This window comes from Macaca thibetana, chromosome 12 (assembly GCF_024542745.1).
Source record: "Macaca thibetana thibetana isolate TM-01 chromosome 12, ASM2454274v1, whole genome shotgun sequence".
Classification (NCBI taxonomy): domain Eukaryota; kingdom Metazoa; phylum Chordata; class Mammalia; order Primates; family Cercopithecidae; genus Macaca; species Macaca thibetana.
This window is the reverse complement of record NC_065589.1, coordinates 18,133,725-18,156,948: the sequence shown is the minus strand read 5'-3', so window position 1 is coordinate 18,156,948 and position 23,224 is coordinate 18,133,725. Positions and strand designations below refer to the sequence as shown.

Here is a 23,224-nt window from a genome sequence, read left to right as displayed (position 1 = left end):
TAACCAGCTGCCAACTTTGTGCTCTGACATACTTGAATTAGTGGGTTTGTGTATACTAAATTCATTTATTTTTGTCTACAATAAATGAAATAAAAACACCACCCTATACAATCCACTATTAGCAGTGAGTACAACAGCAAAAAAATTATTGTACAATTTATACATACTAAAATATTTTCTTTCTCTAGAAATAACTCAGAACAAAACCTAATCATTGTAAGACTTAATCTGGGAAATCTCAAATTACAATAGGGAAAAACCAAATCAGGATGTGTACTTGAGCCCAAAACAAAGGTTCCTGGTCATAAGGCTAGAAGATTAGTAAGTGCAAGTGGTAGAATACAGCATGCTCAAATTGTATGCTTGGGTCTTTGTATATTTATCAAACCTTTAAATTAAGTAAGACTAGCTAAAGAAATGTCTTCAGAGCAAGATAACTGGGAATTCTGCATTTCTTTTGCCATTTTTGTTACCCAACTTACACAATGCGCAAAGTGCTAAGCAACACTACAAAAACACATTTACATCAACACTGAAGACCTGGGGAAATGAAATCCAACAATTTTATTTTAATGAGCTGTATTTTCTAAATTTTTGTTTTATTTTCCTGTTTTCATACAGTAAAGAAAACAAAACGCAGCACATTCACATTTTCCCGAGGAACTGTAAAGATGATCTCTACAGGGATAAACGTTGTAAAGCCTGAAGCTCAATCAACTGAGGTTGAAAACTCTCAAAGGGAGTAAAGGCTTGATCTCAATGGTCTAGAACATGTACTGTAATTTAATAGAAGAGATGGTCGTCTTAATATTTAATGATTTAAAAGAACTTCCCAGTCCATGCGAAGAGTACAGTCCAAGAATAAATCAAATTTCTGAACGCATTTTATGCTACATATGTGTATACTTTGCGATCCTCAGGTGTTCGTGCCAAATATTCTCTCTCAATAAGTCCTTCAATACGTTTCTTAATAACAACTGGACTTGGTAAGAATCGAGCCTTCAACTGCTGAGTTACCTAAAAAAGAAAGTAGACAGCATTTTTATATAAACACATAGAAATTCCTATCTTTCAACAGAACTGATATGTCATTTTAACACTGAGAGATTGAACTTTACTAACTGGATTAACAAAGCTAAAAGCACAGAAACTTTAAAAAGGTTCTGTCTGAAAATGTAATGTATGGTTACAACACACTTCCTCAAATCAGAATGTGAATGCTAAGGACAGCAGTTGAATAGATGAATTAGTTGGAATTATGTTAGTGTGAGTATATGTCACCTATAGTTTAACCTTTTGATGCTGTTATCTACTGACTTCTGGGTTACACTCAAAACTTACAGAACTTGGGTAGCCTATGTATTTAAGAACACAAACTCTGGACTCACAGTACCTGGATAAACTCAGCTCTACCACTACTAGCTCTGGGACCTTGGCCCACTGGCGTGTACACTCAATGTGTTAACAGACATAATGCCTTAGAATAATAATGCCCAATCAAAAGTGCTTCTGTTGTTCCAAGTACTATCAGATTCTAAGTACTGTGCTACATATAATAATAATAAAACAGTAACTAAAATAGCAGTCACAGTCTGTCTATGCATCAGTCATTTTGCATGTATGAGTTTATGGTTTGGTTTTTTTTTTTTGAGACGGAGTCTTGCTCTGTCGCCCAGGCTGGTGCAGTGGCGTGATCTCCGCTCACTGCAAGCTCCGCCTCCCGGGTTCCCACCATTCTCCTGCCTCAGCCTCCCGAGTAGCTGGGACTACAGGTGCCCACCACCACGCCCGGCTAATTTTTTGTATTTTTAGTAGAGACAGGGTTTCACCGTGTTTGCTAGGATGGTCTTGATCTTCTGACCTCGTGATCTGCCTGCCTCTGCCTCCCAAAGTGTTGGGATTACAGGCGTGAGCCACCATGCCCGGCCTATTTAATTAATGTTCTTAACCCTGCAAAGTTGTCTCATTTTACAAATGAGGAAAATATGCCAGAGAAGAAAACTGATATCAACAAGTAGTAAATAACAGAGCCAGCAGAGATGAATCTAAACCTTTCTGACTTCAAAGTCCATGTTCTTTGCTCAAATCCATCCGTGAGCCAGCTTTGCTTCTACTCTTGTTGATCAGCTCATTTCCCAAAGCCATAATGGATTGATAATTCTTTGAAATCTTAAAATTCAGCACTTCACTCTGCAACTACAATCTATCATCCTTCCAGGATTACCACTCCAGTATCTACAAACTTGCTCTCAACCCACCACCTGAGACCTCCCACCCTTTGCCCTTCTTTTCTTCCAGCCTATTAACAGCTCCTATAGACTTGCTCTCTCCCCTGTAACAGAGCCTAAACTGCATTCAAGATCACTTCAGCTGCACTCTCAACAGGACCTTCTACTCCTGATTCTTTTGGTTCTATCTCATAAACACTATTTGATTAAACCTATATTCTATATATACTATATCATTATCAACCTACCACAGAGCTCTTTGCTGAGTAAAGATGTAGTTGTTACACCACTTGTGTACACCAGGAATCAGTAAACTGCAGTCACAGGCCAAATACACCCCACTATCTGTTTCTGTAAAATTTTACTGAAACACAGTCATATGTATTTATTTTTATTAATTATTTTTGAGATGGAGTCTCGCTGTCGCCCAGGCTGGAGTACAATGGCACAATCTCGGCTCACTGCAACCTCTGCCTCCCGGGTTCAAGCAATTCTCCTACCTCAGTCTCCCGAGTAGTTGCAATTACAGGCACCCACCACCACGCCCGGCTGATTTTTGTATTTTTAGTAGAGACGGGATTTCGCCATGTTGGTCAGGCTGGTCTTGAACTCCTGACCTCAGGTGATCTGCCTGCCTCGGGCTCCCAAAGTGCTGGGATTGCAGGCATGAGCCACTGTGAGTCACATGCATTTATGTATTATCTATGCTACAATTGGCCATTTACAAAAACATCTGCCAATCTCTGGTGTAGACTGGTAACACAAATTTATAGTATTCAAAAGTTCAGCAAGTTCCTGAGCGCCATTCTTTGACAAGTATTATTTCAAATTTTTGACAATCCCCTTAAACTCCTCAACCCAGTCCTGCACCAAGCTCATATCAGGTTTTACATAGAGAAAATAAGCCATTTCAATTTGAAGTTCTTCAAATTCCCACCCTACACATGTACATTCATCCATACTTACACTAAACCTTGCTTAGCACATACCCCTGCACCCTGCCCTGGGTTCTCAGGAAGAGGCACGTTCAGTAACATCTGTGTCAGTACACTACCATCATCATACTCCCTATACAATCCTCACGTTTCCTTTTCTAGAATGTGGTATTGATCCCTTCATCTCATTTCTTTCCATTTGTTTTTAAGGATCCCTTCCTTATTCTTAGGATATAAACATCCTCAGCATCCTCCCATTGTGGGGGGAAAAAAGCCCAAACCCTTCAACTCTACACTGAATCCTCTAATACTGCTCTCTCTGCCCTTTCCCTTGAGCCAATACTTCAAAGAATAAGCCACTCTTGGTAGTTTCCACCTCCATTTCCCTCTCAAGGAACTACCACTGGATATACACTTTCACGAGTCCAATGAAAATGTCTGAGAAAGTTAACCTGTCACATAATTGCTAAAGTAAGTGTTTATTCAACTTGGTTTTTCCATGATTTTTGATATTACTGACCACTCACTCCTTGTAATTCTCTTCCCTTGTGCTAGGGCACTGACATTTTGTTTTCTTTTCCTCCTAAAGCAGTGTTCTCAAATTTGAAAAAACATCAGAATCACCTACAGTTCGTGTTAAAAAACCAGACTGTTGGGCCCTATCCCCAGAGTTTCTGATTCAATTCTCAGGCTCTGGTGGAATCTAAGAATCTGTGTTTCTCATGAGTTCCCAGGTGATGCTGAGGCAGCTGCTCCAAGAACCACAGTGTGAAAACCAGTGCTCTAAAGAGTTTCTGTTAGTTGTTACACTCACCGTTCCTAAAATGATGAGGGAGGGGTCTATCCCATAGTTCTTTCTTGCTCTACATGACAACACTGAGCAATTTAATCCACATCTGTGGTTTTAACTGCATTCTCATATAGCTAATTCCCAATGCAACTTCTAGCCCTCGTGTCTATTGTCTTCCACCTGCCCCTGGATGTGCCAATATACAATAAAGTCAACTTGTACAAAACAATATTAAGTGACATCTGGACCACAGCGGCACATTACATTACCCTTGTCTTTTTGGTTACAGAAACCAATCTCTATCTACTCATTCAAGCCAGAAACCTAAAAGGTGTCTTCAACTTCTCCCTCTCACTTCCCGTTATCAATCAGTAAGCCTGTCAATTCTACTTCCCAATTATCTTGATTCAGCTTTCTACCCTCTACCAACACTTTACCCAGGTCCTAATCCTCTCCCACCTACCTTAATGGCCTCTTAAGGGGTCTTCCCCTCCTTAGTTCCCCAATTTGTAAAATGAAAGCATTTAATGAACGGTAACCATTAGTAATTTTTAGAAATAAAGGGAATTTGTTTACACAAAGGTATTAAATAGCAGTGAAAATTTTTTCTTAATACTTCGTGTGACAATATTCTACTATTATTTTTGTTATAAACACATTAGTTCTGGGAGTGTGCACATATTTGGATGTATCATTATGTTTAATTACCAAGTGAGTACCATACAAGTGTTACATCACTAGAATTTCTTAATTGTAAAATTGTTTTTAAAATTAGTTGAATACAGTAATTTTGTTAATTTTTTTTTCTATATTAGCCCAGTCGTGAAGAGTCCTCACCTCTGCTACTAGAACATTGTGCTGCATCTTCTTTCTAGATTTCATTATCCGCACTATAGCAGCTTCTATCTCATGTTTTCTGTCGTCGTCTACTTTCTGCCTTGTTTCTTTCCTCTCTGGGTCTGATTCACCTTGTTTGGCAGCAACTAAAATAGAAATAAAGACATTGATCATAAATATAATTTTAAAATTTGGTTTATAAGCAAGCTTAATATAATTCAATGTAATCCACAGACAAAAACCAATTTCAGCCTCTGAATATACACACTTAAGTATACATTCAAAAAGTGTCTCATTTAATGTTTACTTGAATACTAAATTATCCTTTTCAAAAATGAGGAATTTAACTTTGAGATAATAAAGTCAATTTTGTTTTTATGCAGAATATAATTTCTTATCTGGAAGAAAAATAGTAGCTGAAAATATTCAGTAGTAAAATTACCAGTAAATAATTTTCATTGCTTATGACTGTCAGGGGTCAACTGATTATTTTATTACCATGGTTCCAAGTTAAAACTCACCAAAAGTATCTCAGATAGGTGAGTATCTGTTGTCTTACTAACTCAAAATGTAGCTGTAATCTCTAAGGTTTTATGCGGAGACAAGAGTATGTATTGCCAAGATTCAGTGAAATAAATAATTTAAAAGTACCACTAGGATGTCAGTTCCTAAAATCTCCTTGCCAAAAATCTCCCTAGAGTTCTGTTACCTAACCATTTCTTGCCGTATATTTTATTATGCTTTTTTATGTCACGACCTCATCACAAATTCATACCAGATTCCAATCTTTAGAAGTCTTACTCTATTCTTCCCTATAGTCTTCAAAGAAACTGCTAAGGGATTAAATACAGAAGTCTTCTTCTTCTGCAACTCTGCTCCAAATGAAACAGCAGAAAAAGAAAACTGATGTTTTATTTGTTCATCAAAAGGAGATAGATGTGAAGTTTCTGGAAGTAGAAATTGTAAAATTGCAAAGCAGCACATGGGGCATTGCTGACTGAGGCACAGGCATAGATAGCCATGAGACAGCAGACTGTACAATTTAGAAGATCATTCTGGTGTGCATATCCATTCAGCTGTTTCTAATTAGAATCCTTTGGATAAAAATACTGCTTTCAGTGTCATTTCCCCAGTGTAAGATAATCATTATCTTAGTAAAAAAAAAAAAAAAAAAAAAAAAAAAAGAAAAATCGAAGAAAATAATCTACTAAGAATGATGCTTATGATGCTTCTCCTCAGAAGTTGACGTCATGGAAAAAAAAAGATAAGAGGTACTGGTTTAAATGGAACTAAAAAGACATAAAAATTAAATGTAATATGGAAATCTTGAGGGAATCATGAATCCAAAAAGTGAGATATAAAAGAAATTTTTGAGACAACTGAGGCAATATGGGTGTAAACAGATGACATGTAATTAATTTTCTTGGATATGATATAGGAGATGTGTGCTAACGTTTTTTAGGGGGAAACTGTTGAGATATTTGTAAATTAACTTCAAACGCTGTAGCAAACACACACACGGGTTCGTATACACACAGAGGAAGGCATGGAAGAAGACAAAATTCTAATGACTGGTAAACGTAGGTCACAGCCATACTGATGTCCATTATGGTGCTTTTCACTTTGTGGATTTGAAAATAAAAAATACAAAGTTGCAGGGAAAAAAGTAATTGTTTAAACAATCCCTTTGGCTCATCTGGATTTGGTCACCTAAATAAGCGTCGTCTTAAATACCTGCAGAAAAACATAGATGTCAGATTGTGCTAATGATTCAAAATGAGTTTTTTTTTTTTTAAATGTGAGGGGAGGGACTCACTCTGGAGCCTAACACAATACTCCTCACTTGAGTGCAGCAGAAGGGGTTGCTGTGCATGTGCCTATACATGACCTATATGCATGCTGGGGGATGGAATTTGAGAAAGGCAGGTGGTGAAGACTGTCAACTCTGGAAACCCCCCAGATTAAAATTAATCTAATTTTTTTCAAAGGCAGTGTTATTTTAGTAATTCCTTTAACTTCTTTGCATGAACTTTTATTACTGGCTACAGTAAAAGCAGCATAAATAGGTAGGGTCTGAGTCTTTGAATATTTATGTTAGTGAGCCTTTGACAATAAAACCAATGCGGTCACAATGTTTACCACCAAAGAGAAAATTCTGACTTAAACTATGAGTAAGAGCCAAAATCATTTAAAAACCATTCCCAAGAAAAAAACATTGCTTCATAGAATTTTATTGCTTAAAAGAACTTTTAAGCTCCTCTAGTAAAATTCTTCATCATATATGTTTTGAACATACCTAAAACACTATATACATGTACTCCAGAAACACATGTAAGTGTGCACACTTAACATGAAAATCTAAAAATCTATGAAGACTTCTTTTTTTTTAAACATAATACTAATATCTGATATTATTATTGCTGGGCATGATAGAATCTGGGATAACAAAGACTGTTAACTTATTTAGGGTACAGTAGGGTGAGGGTAAGGTAATCCAGATAAATATTCCCACATATTTTCCTCTAATTCTAGGATACAAATGAGCCCTAAAATCCAAAACTGGTATCTGCCCAAATGTATAGTTATGTCTTGCACTGGAAGAAAAATAAATTTTATTCCATGACACTCGCTAGTATAGTTTGCTTTATTCTTAGTATGTATTTATGTCAAGACATGGGCCAATCTTGGCTCATGCAGATTACTATGATACAGTTTACAACTACAAGACAAAAGGGGTAAAACCCTGCCAGAGACACTACTCTGCTCTACAGAGTATACATACAAAACAAAAAGATCAAAATGAAAAAAAAAAAATTTAAGTGTGCATATAAAGCTCTAGAATCCATGTAATCTGGTAATCAATTGTATATTTAGCATTACTTTTTAAAAGACTATCATAATATACAATATAAATAACTTTTAATATCAGCAAATCAGTCATTTAAAAGATCATCTTATTTATCTTAGGACACTGTTTTATTGCACACATATTTGGCTGTAATGAATATATTAGGACTAGGAAGCCTATCTAATACTAGTTTTTAAGCCAAGTAGCAATTAGTTTTAAACATCAATCAACAAGGGTGGAGTGCCTTTTTTCCCCTTTAAATACACAGAAAACAAGCATCCTACATTATGTTAAATACTTAATGAATAGAATTTTCACTATCAACTTATATGGCTCTACTAAAAATCATTCACATCAGTATCATTGCTATTTCTAAATTAAAGATAAGAGTTTTAAGATTTTGAAACAAAAAATATTTATCAAAATATAAATAGCAACATCCAAACATCAAACTTTTACATAGGTCTCCCAATTCTGAAAAACCTCTAAATCAGCTTTAAAAAGACTTCCACTGACTATTAACCAGTTAAAAACAATTTTAAGTACTAATAGGTTCATAAGTTGTATTCTATTTGTTAAAAAAAATAGAAAGAAGTGCTTTGTTCACACCATAAATTACTTTTTAAAATGCTTACTGTACTTGGATTCAAATGCATTTTCATACAAATACTTATCAACAAAAGCTGCTTTTTTTCTTAAGCCTAAATACCATGCAGCACCAGAAAAGGAGTATTTTTTAAAGACAGAAATCCAACAGATGAGATTCTTTTTCTAAAGAGAAAAATATATAATTTTTTGAGAGGAAAAATATAATTCCAGGTACCTGTTTGAATCTTGACTCTGTGTAGTTTGGATGTGAACTGATCATTAACTGTAAATATATGACCATTTTCTATTTCCTTTGATTTGGGTTCTTTTGTTAGAACCCGCTGTGTTGGTTTACCACAGGCGAGGGACTGTAGGGCTCTAACAAGCTCTCTTTCAGGGATATCTGTCTCTTGCTGAATTTCCTGAAATTTCATCAGATTAACATAATTAGACTTTTTGAAAGATTAAAGTTAATTAGTTAATTAGCAAGTAAACTGACCAAGCAGTAGATAAAAGGAGGTAATTCCATTAAATAAATAATGCACAAAAAAGAATTATCTTGAGTATTATGACACATCATTAAAATCTCACTATTTGAACAAACTAGAGGAAAGGGTGATTCAAATTATATAATATTAAAAAGACAAGTAACTTTTTTGTTTCAGGAGATACAATGGTTAATCTAAAAATGTTATCCAGTAGAGATTATCAGGAACCTGCTTTAACATTTAGTTTTGCAAAAATAAAGTGTTAACCAACATATAATTGCTAATTTTAGAAATATTTTATAGTCTCCCATCCAAGTTTATCCATACTCCTCTTTTGCTTAGTAATTTCCTTCATAGAAAAAAGGAAGATAAGCCTGAGCTCAGGCCTTCTACCATACAACGAAAATTTACCATGCAAACTGACCACATGTAAGCTTCTATGACCAAATGAAGAAAAAAAAACCAACCCTGTAAATTACATTAAACATAAAAATCAACAAGCAATCTGTGTTGAAGTTCAGGTGATAATCTTTTCTGCATATTATGGTATGAATAAAATGTAATACTAGGGGAGAAAAAGCAGCTCGGTAAAGAATGCTGTGTAATTTTAAATTCACTATTCTGTTATGTCAGTGGGACAGCAAGAAAACTGTAGTTCTATGATTTAGTCTCTACATGTCTATAGTGATACGTGATTTTGAGTTTTAAAAGTCTTGACACTAGGATTTATTGTTTTGATGAACTGTATACAGCTGTCTCTTTCTCAAAAGCAGCTTACGAAGAGTGGGCATGAAGATATTCAGATTATATGAGTAACTGATCTGGAGAGTCATTCTCTCTAGAGAAGTCTTTGAGCAACAGTTCTGTTCTTCTAAAAAACTGTCAGGTAAGCAAGGATTCAGAGAAATGTGATTTTCAGTGATTCTGCATATTCATTTTCTTCAAATAATCTCTGGTTATATCTACCTACTTTAGGCATTTCAAATACTATAAATGTTAATCCCAGAAAATAGGTGCTATTATTAGAATGAAGATGTTTATTATTACATACACACTAAGTGATTTATTTACATATTTTAGTTATTGCTTAATCATATTCAATGAACCAGAAAAACCTTAGGTGATATTTTAAAATTACAGATCATTCCCAGAGGTAACTATTATCAAAAGTATTTTATAAAAGTCAGTCCTCAAACCTTATAGTGGGGAATTCTTAGCTGCCTTACAATGAAATGCCTCTAAAGTCATAAGGTTGTACATATAATGAGAGAGTTAAGCGTAACAGTAGTATACTAGACATCTTTCTATTAGAGTTAGGAACAACATAAGGATGCCTATCTTTACTATTACTATTCTACCTGCACTCTGCCTTTTCCTATTCATCTATATATACACATGAATACAAGCATATGCATATACATGAATGTACGTGAACACATCCACCTATACACCAGTATTAGTGTTAAATGAGATAACATGAATTTTTGTATTAATTTCTTCAGATTTTTCCGCTTGCAAAAAGAGATTAAAGCTACAAGGAATTCCACAGTACTGTTATATCATGACACAAGTGGAGATTGAGACTAGATCCAATGTTCTGTCGGTACATGCATTTCTGACTTTGAGCACAAAAGCCTGTTTTTCAGAAGCAAATTTCTAGAAATGCACTTGCTTCCTCAAAGTTATAAATATTTTATATTTGTGCCAGGCATGGCGGCTCATGCCTGTAATCCCAGCACTTTGGGAGGCCAAGGTGGGAAAATCACTTGAGCCCAAGAATTCAAAATCAGCCTGGTCAACACAGCAAGATCTGCTCTCTACCAAACATTTAAAAACTAGCCTGTAGTCCCAGCTACTCATGAGGCTAAGGTGGGAGGATGGCTTGAACCCGGGAGGTTGAGGCTGCAGTGAGACATAATACCACTACACTGCAGTGTGGGCAAGAATGAGACCCTGTCTCAAATTTTTTTTTTTGGTATTTGATAAATACTAATGAACTGCTTTCAAGTTGCTTAAAAATGTAACCCCCTACAATAGTACATGAATATCCACTCCCTCACATCTTCTTCAATACCAGATTTTCTTTTGCTCATATGTTTGGCTAAAAATGAAATTTCATTATTTTAATTTGTACTTCTCCATGACCACTATGGGAAAAAATATTTTTATATTTACAGGATATCTGTAATCTTCTATGCTTTCTCTATCTATATCCCTTGCATGTTTTTATACTCAATTGTTTCTCTTCATACTGATTTAACTGATGCTTTTTATAGATTATGGTTTTCAATTTTTATACATTATAAATAATTTCTCCTAGTCTCTATTTTTAACTTAATATATCTTATATAGATGTGTTATCACTTATGTGGTTACATCTGTTAGTCTCTTCCTTTGTTATTTTTGTAATAAATTTTTAAAAGACATTTCTCACATTAAGGTTACCAAAATACTCAAAATTTTCTTTTATTATTTATATAGATTTGCAATTATATTTAGATTTTCACACTTATCTGGAATTTTGTATTTGATGTGATCCATGGAATTGAGGTCTTAATACTACCCTCTTCCCACTCCCACAAATAAACAAACAATTAAATTCAGTTTTTAGAAATGACAAATTTGAGATCTGGCAAGATGGTCGAATAGTTAATAGCTCAGGTCTGCAGCTCTCAGTGAGACTAACGCAAAAGGCGGGTGATTTCTGCATTTCCAACTGAGGTACCTGGTTCATCTCAATGGGACTGGTTAGACAGTGGGTGCAGCCCACAAGTGTGAGGAGAAGCAGGGCAGGGCATCACCTCACCTGGGAAGCACAAGGGGCCAGGAAATTCCCTCCCCCAGCCAAGGGAAGCCCTGAGGGACCGTGCTATCCAGCCCAGATACTACGCTTTTCCCACAGTTTTTGCAACCCGCAGACCAGGAGATTCCCTTGTGTGCCTACACCACCAGGGTCCTGGGTTTCTAGCACAAAACTGGGTGGCTGTTTGGACAGATACCAAGTTGGCTGTAGGAGTTTTTTTTTTTTTTTAATATCCCAGTGGCACCTGGAACCCCAGCGAGACAGAACCATTCACTCCCCTGGAAAGGGGGCTGAAGCCAGGGAGCCAAGTGGTCTCACTCAGCGGGTCCCACCCCGACAGAGCCCAGCAAGCAAGCTAAGACCCACTGGGTTGAAATTCTCGCTGCCAGCACAGCAGTCTGAAGTCGACTTGGGACACTCAAGCGTGGTGGGGGGAGGGGTGTCCACCATTACTGAGGCTTGAGTAAGCGGTTTTCCCCTCACAGTATAAACAAAGCCTCCAGGAAGTTCAAAGTGGGCAGGTGGCAAAGCTGCTGTGGCCAAACGGCCTCTCTAGATTCCTCCTCACTGGGCAGGGCATCTCGGAAAGAAAGGCAGCAGCCTGAGTCATGGGCTTGTAAATAAAACTCCCATCTCCCCTGGGACAGAGCACCTGAGGGAAGGGGCAGCTATGGGCCCAGCTTCAGGAGAATTAAACATTCCTGCCTGCCAGCTCTGAAGAGAGCAGTGGACCTCACAGCACGGCACTCCAGCTCTGTGAAGGGACAGACTGCCTCCTCAAGTGGGTCCCTGACCCCCATGCCTCCTGACAGGAGACACCTCCCAGCAGGGGTCAACAGACACCTCACACAGGAGACCTCTGACTGGCATCCGGCAGGTGCCCCTCTGGGACAAAGCTTCCAGAGGAAGGAGCAGGCAGCAATCTTTGCTGTTCTGCAGCCTCCACTGGTGATACCTAGGCAAACAGGGTCTGGAGTGGATCTCCAGCAAACTGCAGCAGACCTGCAGAAGAGAGGCCTGATTGTGAGAAGAAAAACTAACAAACAGAAAGCAGTAACATTCAACATCAACAAAAAGAATGTCCATGCAAAAACCCCATCCGCAGGTCATCGGCATCAAAGATCAAAGGTAGATAAATCCACGAAGATGAGGAAAAACCAGGGCAAAAAAGATGAAAATTCCAAAAACCAGAATGCCTCTTCTCCAAAGGCACAAAACCGGATGGAGAATGAGTTTGACAAATTGACAGAAATAGGTTTCAGAAGGTGGGTAACAATAAACTCCTCTGAACTAAAGGAGCATGTTCTAACCCAATGCAAAGAAGCTAACAACCTGAATAAAAGGTTACAGGAACTGCTAACTAGAATAACCAGTTTAGAGAAGACCATAAATGACCTGATGGAGCTGAAAAACATAGCACGAGAACTTCGTGAAGCATACACAAGTATCAATAGCTGAACTGATCAAGCAGAAGAAAGGATATCAAAGACTGAAGATCAACTTAATGAAATAAAGCGTTAAGATTAGAGAAAAAACAATGAAAAGGAACAAAGTCTCCAAGAAATATGGGACTATGTGAAAAGACCAAGCCTACGTTTGATTGGTGTACCTGAAAGTCACGGGGAGAATGGAACCAAGTTGGAAAACACACTTCAGGATATTAACCAGGAGAACTTCCCCAACCTAGCAAGACAGGCCAACATTCAAATTCATGAAATACAGAGACCACCACAAAGATATTCCTCCAGAACAGCAACCCCAAGACACATAATCATCACATTCACCGAGGTTGAAATGAAGGAAAAAATGTTAAGGGCAGCCAGAAAGGTTGCGTTACCCACAAAGGGAAGCCCATCAGACTAACAGCAGATCTCCCTGCAGAAACCCTACAAGCCAGAAGAGAGTGGGGGGCCAATATTCAACAATCCTAAAGACAAGAATGTTCAACCCAGAATATCACATTCAGCCAAATTAAGCTTCATAAGCAAAGGAGAAATAAAATCCTTTACAGACAGACAAATGCTGAGGGATTCTGTCACCACCAGGCCTGCCTTACAAGGGCTCCTGAAGGAAGGACTAAATATGGAAAAAGAAAAATCGGTACCAGCCACTGCAAAATCATACCAAAATGTAAAGACCATTGACACTATGAAGAAACTTCAACAACTAATGGGCAAAATAACCAGCTAGCATCATAATGACAGGATCAAATTCACACATAACAATGTTAACCTTAAATGTAAAGGGGCTAAATGCTCCAATTAAAAGACAGACTGGCAAACTGGATAAAGAGTCAAGGCCCATCAGTGTGCTGTATTCAGGAGACCCATCTCATGTGCAAAGACACACACAGGCTCAAAATAAAGGAACGGAGGAATATTTACCAAGCAAATAGCAAAAAAAAAAAAAAAAAAAAAAAGCAGGGGTTGCAATCCTAGTCTCTGATAAAACAGACTTTAAACCAACAAAGATCAAAAAAGACAAAGAAGGGCATTACATGATGGTAAAGGGATCAAAGCAACAAGAAGAGCTAACTACCCTAAATATATATGCACCCAATATAGGAACACCCAGATTCATAAAGCAAGTTCTTAGAGACCTATAAAGAGACTCAGACTCCCACACAATAATAGGGGGAGACTTTAATACCTCACTGTCAATATTAAACAGATCAACGAGACAGAAAACTAACAAGGATATTCAGGGACTTGAACTCAGTTCTGGACCAACAGACATCTATAGAACTCTCCACCCCAAGTCAACAGAATATATATTCTTCTGAGCACATCACACTTATTCTAATACTGACCACCTAATGGGAAGTAAAACACTCCTCAGCAAATGCAAAAGAACGGAAATCATAACAAACAGTCTTTCAGACCACAGTGGAATCAAATTAGAACTCAGGATTAAGAAACTCACTCAAAACCGCACAACTACATGGAAACTGAACAACCTGCTCCTGAATGACTACTGGGTAAATAACACAATGAAGGCAGAAATAAATACGGTATTTGAAACCAATGAGAACAAAGACACAACGTTCCAGAATCTCTGGGACACGGCTAAAGCAGTGTGTGAGGGAAATTTATAGCACTAATTGCTCACAGGAGAAAGCAGGAAAGATCTAAAATCGACACCCTAACATCACAATTAAAAGAACTAGACAAGCAAGAGCAAACAAATTCAAAAGCTAGCAGCAGACAAGAAACAACTAACATCAGAGCAGAACTGAAGGAGATAAGAGACACGGAAAAACCCTTCAAAAAAAAAAAAAAATCAATGAATCCAGGTGCTGGTTTTTTGCAAAGATTAACAAAATAGGTAAGACTCCTAGCCAGACTAATAAAGAAGACAGAAGAATCAAATAGACATAATAAAAAAATGATAAAGGGGATATCACCACTGATCCTACAGAAATACAAACTACCATCAGAGAATACTATAAACACTTTTATGCAAATAAACTAGACAATCTAGAAAAAACAAACAAATTAACGGACACATACATTCTCCCAAGACTAAGCCAGGAAGAAGTCAAATCCCTGAAGAGACCAATAACAAGTTCTGAAACTGAGGCAGTAATAGCCTACCAACCCAAAAGAGCCCAGGACCAGAAGGATTCACAGCCGAATTCTACCAGAGGTACAAAGAGGAGCTGGTATCACTCCTTCGCAAAGTATTCCAAACAATAGAAAAAGAGGGACTTCACCCTAACTCATTTTATGAGGCCAGCATCATCCTGATACCAAAACCTGGCAGAGACACAACAAAAAAAGAAAATTTCAGGCAAATATCCCTGATGAACATCAATGTGAAAATCTTCAATAAAATACTGGCAAACCGAACACAGTAGCACATCAAAAAGCTTATCCACCATAATCAAGTTGGCTTCATCCCTGGGATGCCACGCTGGTTCAACATATGCAAATCAATAAACGTAATCCATCACATAAACAGAACCAATGAGAAAAACCACATGATTATCTCAAGAGATGCAGAAAAGGCCTTTGATAAAATTCAACATCCCTAGCTGCTAAAAACACTGAATAAACTAGGAACATATCTCAAAATAATAAGAGCTATCCATGACAAACCCATAGCCAATATCATACTGAATGAACAAAAGCTGGAAGCATTCCCTTTGAAAACTGGCACAAGACAAGGATGCCCTTTCTCACCACTGCTATTCAACATAGGATTGGAAGTTCTGGCCAGGTCAATCAGGCAACAGAAAGAAATAAAGGGTATTCAAACAGGAAGAGAGGAAGTCAAATTGTCTCTGTTTGCAGATGATTTAATTGTGTATTTGGAAAACCCCACTGTCTCAGCCCAAAAACTCCTTAAGCTGATAAGCAACTTCAGCAAAGTCTCAGGATACAACATCCATGTGCAAAAGTCACAGGAATGCCTATACACCAATAACAAACAGCTAAATCAAGAGTGAACTCCTGTTCACAATTACTACAAAGAGAATAAAATACCTAGGAATACAACTTACAAGGGACGTGAAGGATCTCTTCAAGCAGAACTACAAACCACTGCTCAAGGAAATAAGAGAGGACACAAACAAATGGAAAAACATTCTATGCTCATGGATAGGAACAATCAATATTGTGAAAATGGCCATAGTGCACAAAGCAATTTACAGATTCAATGCTATTCCCATCAAGCTACCATTGATTTTCTTCACAGAGATAGAAAAAATTACTTGTAAGACCTAAAACCATAAAAACCCTAGAAGAAAACCTATGCAATACCATTCAGGACATAGGCAGGGGCAAAGAGTTCATGACTAAAACACCAAAAGCAACTGCAACAAAAGCCAAAATTGACAAATGCAATTTAATTAAACTAAAGAGCTTCTGCACAGCAAAGAAACTATCATCAGAGTGAACAAGCAACCTAAAGAATGGGAGAAAATTTTTGTAATCTATCCATCTGACAAAGGTTTAATATACAGAATCTACAAGGAACTTAAAACAAATTTACAGTAAGAAAAAAAGAGCTCCATCAAAAAGTGAACAAAGGATATGAACAGACACTTCTCAAAAGAAGACACTTGTGTGGCTAACAAACATAAGAAAATAAGCTCATCATCACTGGTCATTAGAGAAATGTAAATCAAAACCACAATGAGATACCATCTCATGCCAGTTAGAATGGTGATCATTAAAAAGTCAGAAACAACCGATGCTGGAGAGGATGTGGAGAAATAGGAACGCTTTTACACTGTTGCGGGGAGTGTAAATTAGGTCAACCATCATGGAAGACAGTAAGGCGATTCCTCAAGGACCTAGAACTAGAAATACCATTTGACCCAGCAATCCCATTGCTGGGTATATACCCAAAGGATTATAAATCATTCTACAAGACACATGCACACGTATGTTTATTGCAGCACTATTTACAGTAGCAAAGACTTGTAACCAACCCAAATGCCCATCAATGACAGACTGCATAAAGAAAATGTGGTACATATACACCATGGAATATTATGCAGCCACAGAATGAGTTCCTGTCCTTTGCAGGGACATGGATGAAGCAGGAAACCATCATTCTCAGCAAACTATCACGAGAACAGAAAGCCAAACACCGCGTGTTCTCACTCATAAGTGGGAGCTGACCAATGAGAACACATGGACACAGGGAGGGGAACATCACACACCAGGGCCTTTAGGGGTAAGGGGTAAGGGGTAAGGGGAGGGATAGCATTAGGACAAATACCTAATGCATGCGGGGCTTAAAACCTAGATGATGGGTGATGGGTGCAGCAGAGCACCATGGCACATGTATACCTATGTAACAAACCTGCACGTTCTGCACATGCATCCCAGAACTTAAAAGTACAATCAAAAAAAAAAAAAAAAAAGAGAGAAATTTATCACATTCCAGACACCTACAAATATAACAGTTTGCTTCTGGACTCTCTTTTGTTCAAATGAGCTATGATTTTAAAATAACGCTAACTTGTACGTTTTTGAATAACAGAGAATACAACTGAAATTTTCATAACACAAAGAAATAATTAATGCTAAGATGATGGATACCCCATTTACCCTGATGTGATTATTACACACTATATGCTTGTATCAAAATATCTCACGTATCCCTAAATATATACATGTACTATGTACCCATAAAAACTAAAAATTTTTAGAAATGTGATACGGTATGTTTTGTTATTAGGACAAATTCCTTCCCCTTTTACTGAGCTTTCCTACCCAAAACCCCATTCCTTTTCAAAAGTAGTTTTGCCTAACCTTGTGCATTTTCTTGTCCAGATGAATTATGGAATCAGCCTGTCGAGTTTTATTTAAAACAATGTATATTTTGGAAATTTCAATTCAGATTTCCTTGAATTTATAGGTGACTTTTAAAAACAGCACACTTATAACATGTAATTCTCCCATTTGGGTATATTTACCCTTTCATATTCTTTAGCTTTTACTGTCTTCTTAGCGTAAGTGGCCTGTCCACACATTTCTTGTTAAAATGATTCCTGGAAGGTTATGATTCTTAATAAAACATCCTTTTCTTCATGTCATTTACTGATTAATGCTGGTTTACAGAAAGGGTATTTTTTTTTTCCAACAAAATTCTTCTAAAGAAATGTTTTCTCACTGATTATCATGTATTGCCAAATTGACAATCATACTGTCTACAGATTTTGACAATTTTTTCAATTTCTTCCCAATACTTAAAAATTTCATTCCTTTTTTTTTTCTTAGTATATTAGGACCTGCAGAGCAAGGTGTAACAGTAGTAGTAAAGATAGGCATCTTCATCTTGTTCCTAAGTCTAATAGAAAGGTGTCTAGTATTGTCCTACTATTATAATGCTTAAGTTTGTCATCAGATACAACCTTATGACATTAAGGGCATTCCATTCTAAGGTGGCAATGAGTCCCCCACTTTTATAAGGAATGAGGACTGACTTGTATCAAATACTTTTTGTTCATCTGTACAGATCAAATGGTTTTCTCCTTAAAATGGTGACTAGCAATTAGGCAACTGCTTATTTTTACAATTATTACAATATCTTAATAATTAAGATCTTTTCAAAAAGTTTTCCTATGCTGATCCTTCTTTGTATTCTACGGATAAATCCTTTTTGAACACAGTGCATTATTCTTTCAATACACTACTGAAAATGACTTGCTAATATTGAGATTTATACTTTCAGTATATTACTTAGGATCTAAGGAGCAAGGCAGAATGATGAACAACCTTCAGCTTTCTCTTTTGTATTTTCCTTGCTCAGTTTTAGCAAAAAAGTTATGCTAGCCTCAGATATTTCCTGTGAGCAGTACATCTACTTTGCTTTCTGAGTTCAAAGTTCGCTAAACAGCCTTCAATTTTAACTTGCTAACTGTGTTATTCAAATTTTCTGTATCCCCCTTTTCAATTGTCTGGTTAATCAATAAATTTGTAAGGGATTTCCATGATTCCAGAGTTGTCTACTTTCCTTTGTACTTTCATTTTCCTTTTCATATTGTGAAGTTATGTCACTAATGATTGCTATAAATTATTGAAGATCAAATATTACTGTTAAGTTTTCTATTTAAATTCTGACATTAATAGTGCTATTGTCCATAGTTTTTAAATTTCAGACTCATTCTCATAAAATAAAAAATAAAGAACATTAAGAAAAATATGTATTAATAGTTCTTATCCATACCTCTTTCAAAAACCCACTGCTAATTACTAAAGTCCAAGGCACAGACTACCACTGTACGTATTTCCTATTTTTAGCTGTTCTAAATCACAATAAACTTACCTTTATCCATTCAAAAAACATGAAAAGAAAAAACCTCAGCAGCAGCCTGACTACTACAGATTAAATATGACACTACAAATTAATGCCAACTGTTGTAGCCGGCTTCTATGACAGTGTGTAATAATCCTGGTATATGTTAATCTTGTGTGGTCCTCTCACTCTATCAGGGCTAACTTGGGCAACCAAGAAAATGAGAAGTGACACTAGGTGTCTTCCAGGGAAAGATAAAAAAGGCACTGCAGGTTCTGCCTGGGTCTTCTGGATTGCTCGCTCTTGGGAAAACCAGCCACCAAGATTTGAGGACAAAGAGCTACACAAAAAGGCCCACGTGGAGAGAAACTAAGGCCGCTTAACAACATCCAGAACAAAGTTGCCAGCCATGTGAACCACCTTGGAAGCGTATTCTCCAGCTCCAGTCAAACCGTTAGATGACCAAAACCCCAGACAACATCTAAATGCAACCTCATGAACCCCAAGCCAGAACTACCCAACTGAGTATCTTCTGAATCCCTAACCCACAGAAACCATGAGAGATAATACATTGTTAGTGGTTGTTTTAAATCACTAACTTTTGAGATTTGTCATGTGGCATTAAATAATACACCATCTTACTGAACTCAGAGAATATTCAAAAATAAAAGTTCACCTTCCTTTAAATTATTATAATAAAATACTTTTAACTATCTCCACTAATTTGTGGAGGTGATTTCTGTAAAAAAGTGGCTAATAAAACATAAGCAATGGACTGTAGAGAAACACATGATGTGAGCAAAGATGCATTTCTCATGCCTTCTCACAATGCCCCAGATTTGAGGTGTCAGCAGCCAGTAGGCTTTGGAGCCATACGCATGGCATCCTATATACACGACAATCAGTTTCTGCTTTGTGACTTAGCTAAAGTTGGAAAACTTAGAGAGATTTTCTACTTAATTTTAACTTTCCATCTAATAACTGCTCATTAGCATCAATGATCCCAAGTCAGATGGGAAAGAGAAAAGCTTGAACCACTAAAATTTCCAACAATTCCGATAACAGCTTTAAAAAATGAATTTGTATTTTTGATTATCTCATTATTTTTTTTTACCAGTTCTTTATAAGCCAGGACTCTGAAAACCAACTCTTGCATTTACCAAGTAGCTAATTTGGTTTAAAATATATTATCCATTAAGAGCTGCAGATTAAAAAATGACTACACAAACACATCTGTTAGAGATAATTTAATTCCACCTCTGTTTGAAAAGCCTAGGTTTGAATAAGGTACTCAATGCTTGCTTAATCAATATTCTTGGGACTCAATCAAATATAACTTGTGCTTGAAAATCAAGGTTATAATAAAATAAAAATAAAAGTAAAAAAAAAAAAAATCAAGGTTATTCCCTAGGTAAGACTCACATGGAAATACATGAGAAAAACTTCTCAATTTAGCAATTGAGCTATTAAAATACCTAGATTTCAAGCATTCCCTTTAAATATATCACATAAAAATGATGCTCTCTTAATTACACTAATTTCCATACTCTCTCATAAACGGGACACATAAATGGGAGTATGGACGTGAATATTAAATAGGCCTAGAACTTACTCTTGCTCTTAATTTCAAACATACTATTTTTTTTCCTGTGTTCACCTGTATATGACAATTTTCAAAAGTTTTCAATTAAGTAAAAATACGGAATTAATTTTAAGAGTCTTTCAAAATGTTCATTCATTACCTTAAATTTCAACTTAATATGAATCACATGACCTTCATTTTAACCCCAAAACACCCTTTAAATGTACAGGAAATGACTAATTGGATTTAATGTAATCAAATCATATTTTAATTGCGAGAAAAGGAAAAGAAAAAAACAAAAAGCATATTATAACATTAGTTACTCTAATGAAACAACATGGGTGTGAAGAGAAAAATGATTGCACTATCAAGACAGCAAAAAACTGGCATAAAGACAGACACAGAAATCAATGAAACAGATCAGACAGCATAAAAATAGACCCACCCATATATGATCAATTGATTGTTAAATAATGACGACAAGGTAATTCAGTGGGAAAAAACAGTGCCTTCAACAAATGATGCTGGAACCAACAACTGACTGAGTGAGGGGAAATGTATCTTAATCCTTACCTTATACTATATAAAAAAATTAACTTAAAATTCATTGTAGACATAAATGTAAAAGCTAAAATTATAAACTACTGAAAAAATAAAAGTAAATCGCTAAAATTTCAGGGTAGGCAATAATTTCTTAGGACTTAAAGCATGAACTACAAAAAGTAAAGTGATGAACTGGACTTTTTCAGTATTTTAAAACTCTGCTCTTCAAAAGACACTATTAAGAAAATGAAAAGGCAAGCAACAGACTGAAAAAAATACTCACAGCACATATATCTGACGAAGGACTTGTATCCAGAATTTATAAAGGACTTTTATAATGTAGTAAGACAACAACCCAAAAAAGATAAACACTTCACCAAACAAGATATATCAGTGGCATATTAACACATAAAAGATGCTCAACATCATAAAAAAAAAAAAAGAAAATTAAATCCAAAATGAGACACAATTACACACCAACTAAAGTGGCTCAAAATCTAAAGACTGCGGAGGATGTGGAGCGACTGGACCATCTTGCACTGCTGGCAAATATGAGAACTGGTATAGCTGCATTGGAATACAGTTTGGCAGTTTCTTAAAATGTTAAACACTTAGCTCTACTTATAACAGCCTAAATCCAGTATCAACTCAAATGCCCATCAACAGGTGAACTGACAAAAGGATTAAAGCATACAGACAACATGCATGATTCCATTTACATCAAAGTCTTAAAAAACCAAAACTAATTTATAGTGATATAAAGCAGGTCACTGGCTGTCTGGGGCTCGAGGTGGTAGGAGGGAATGAACTGGCAAGGTGTACAAAGCAATTCTGGAGGTAATGCTCTATATTTTTGGGCAATAGTCTTGTGATGGTAGTTACACAGGTGCACTCATTTAAAACTCATCAAATTGTCTACTTATATAAGATATGTTTTATATAAAAATACTTCTATAAATTTAAAAATAATAAAACACAACTCAATAAATGTATGATGTTCATACAGTTCCATGATCCATTTTACACAGTTTTCTCTAAAGGTCTCCAAAGAGACTCTCTAAGGGTTACTCAAATAAGAAACAAGTAAAAAGTGAGTTAGAAACAACACAGTTAAAATGTATATAACCACAATCCATACCTCAAATGTGTATTTTTCTCTATTATTAAAGAGCATTAATATGGTCATCTGGAAAGTGGAAACTTGCAATATGTGCTTCCGTGTATTAGAGCCAGTTACTTGTGCACCTCCAACACCAACTTCAGATCCATCTTCCTGTTTCATTTTTTAAAAAATATAAACAAAGATACAATCATTTCCTGGTAACATTTATGTACCTATGTGTGTACATATGTATGTATGTACATTACAGGGTCTCACTTTGTCATCCAGGCTGCAGTTCAGTGGCGCAAACATGGTTCACTGCAGCTTCAACCTCCTGGGCTCAAGCAATCTTCCTGCCTCAGCCTCCCGAGTAACTAGGACCATGGGTGTGTACTACCATGCCCAGCTAAATTTTTGTATTTCCTGTAGAGACCGTTTTGCCATGCTGCCCATGCTGGTCTCAAACTAATGGGCTCCAGTGATTTGCCCACCTCAGACTCACAAAGTGCTGGGATTACAGGCATGAGCCACCACAGCTGACCAATTTCCTGGTAACTTTAACAGCATGTTTCAGAAACAGGTCCCATAATCTCCATCCTCCCCCTCAACAAAAACTATGTAACTTATTTCTATAAAGAAAATCTTTTTTTTTTTTTTTTTAGACAGAGTCTTGCTCTGTCGCCCAGGCTGGAGTGCAGTGGCGTGATCTTGGCTCACTGCAAGCTCCACCT

General features: G+C 36.6%; 1 protein-coding gene across 3 annotated transcripts in view; it reads right to left on the bottom strand.

The window, feature by feature from the left end:
- Positions 1-545: 545 nt before the first annotated feature.
- CUL3 (cullin 3) overlaps positions 546-23,224 on the bottom strand; it is a 112,838-nt gene continuing 90,159 nt past the window's right edge. For all 3 annotated transcript variants that reach the window (XM_050752149.1, XM_050752150.1, XM_050752151.1), the window contains 4 exons: positions 22,530-22,664; positions 8,462-8,648; positions 4,791-4,936; positions 546-1,017 (listed from right to left, as the gene is read on the bottom strand). In XM_050752149.1, coding sequence (XP_050608106.1) covers positions 886-1,017; positions 4,791-4,936; positions 8,462-8,648; positions 22,530-22,664 — 600 coding nt within the window. In that variant the 3' untranslated portion in view covers positions 546-885. The remainder of the gene's footprint in view (positions 1,018-4,790; positions 4,937-8,461; positions 8,649-22,529; positions 22,665-23,224) is intronic.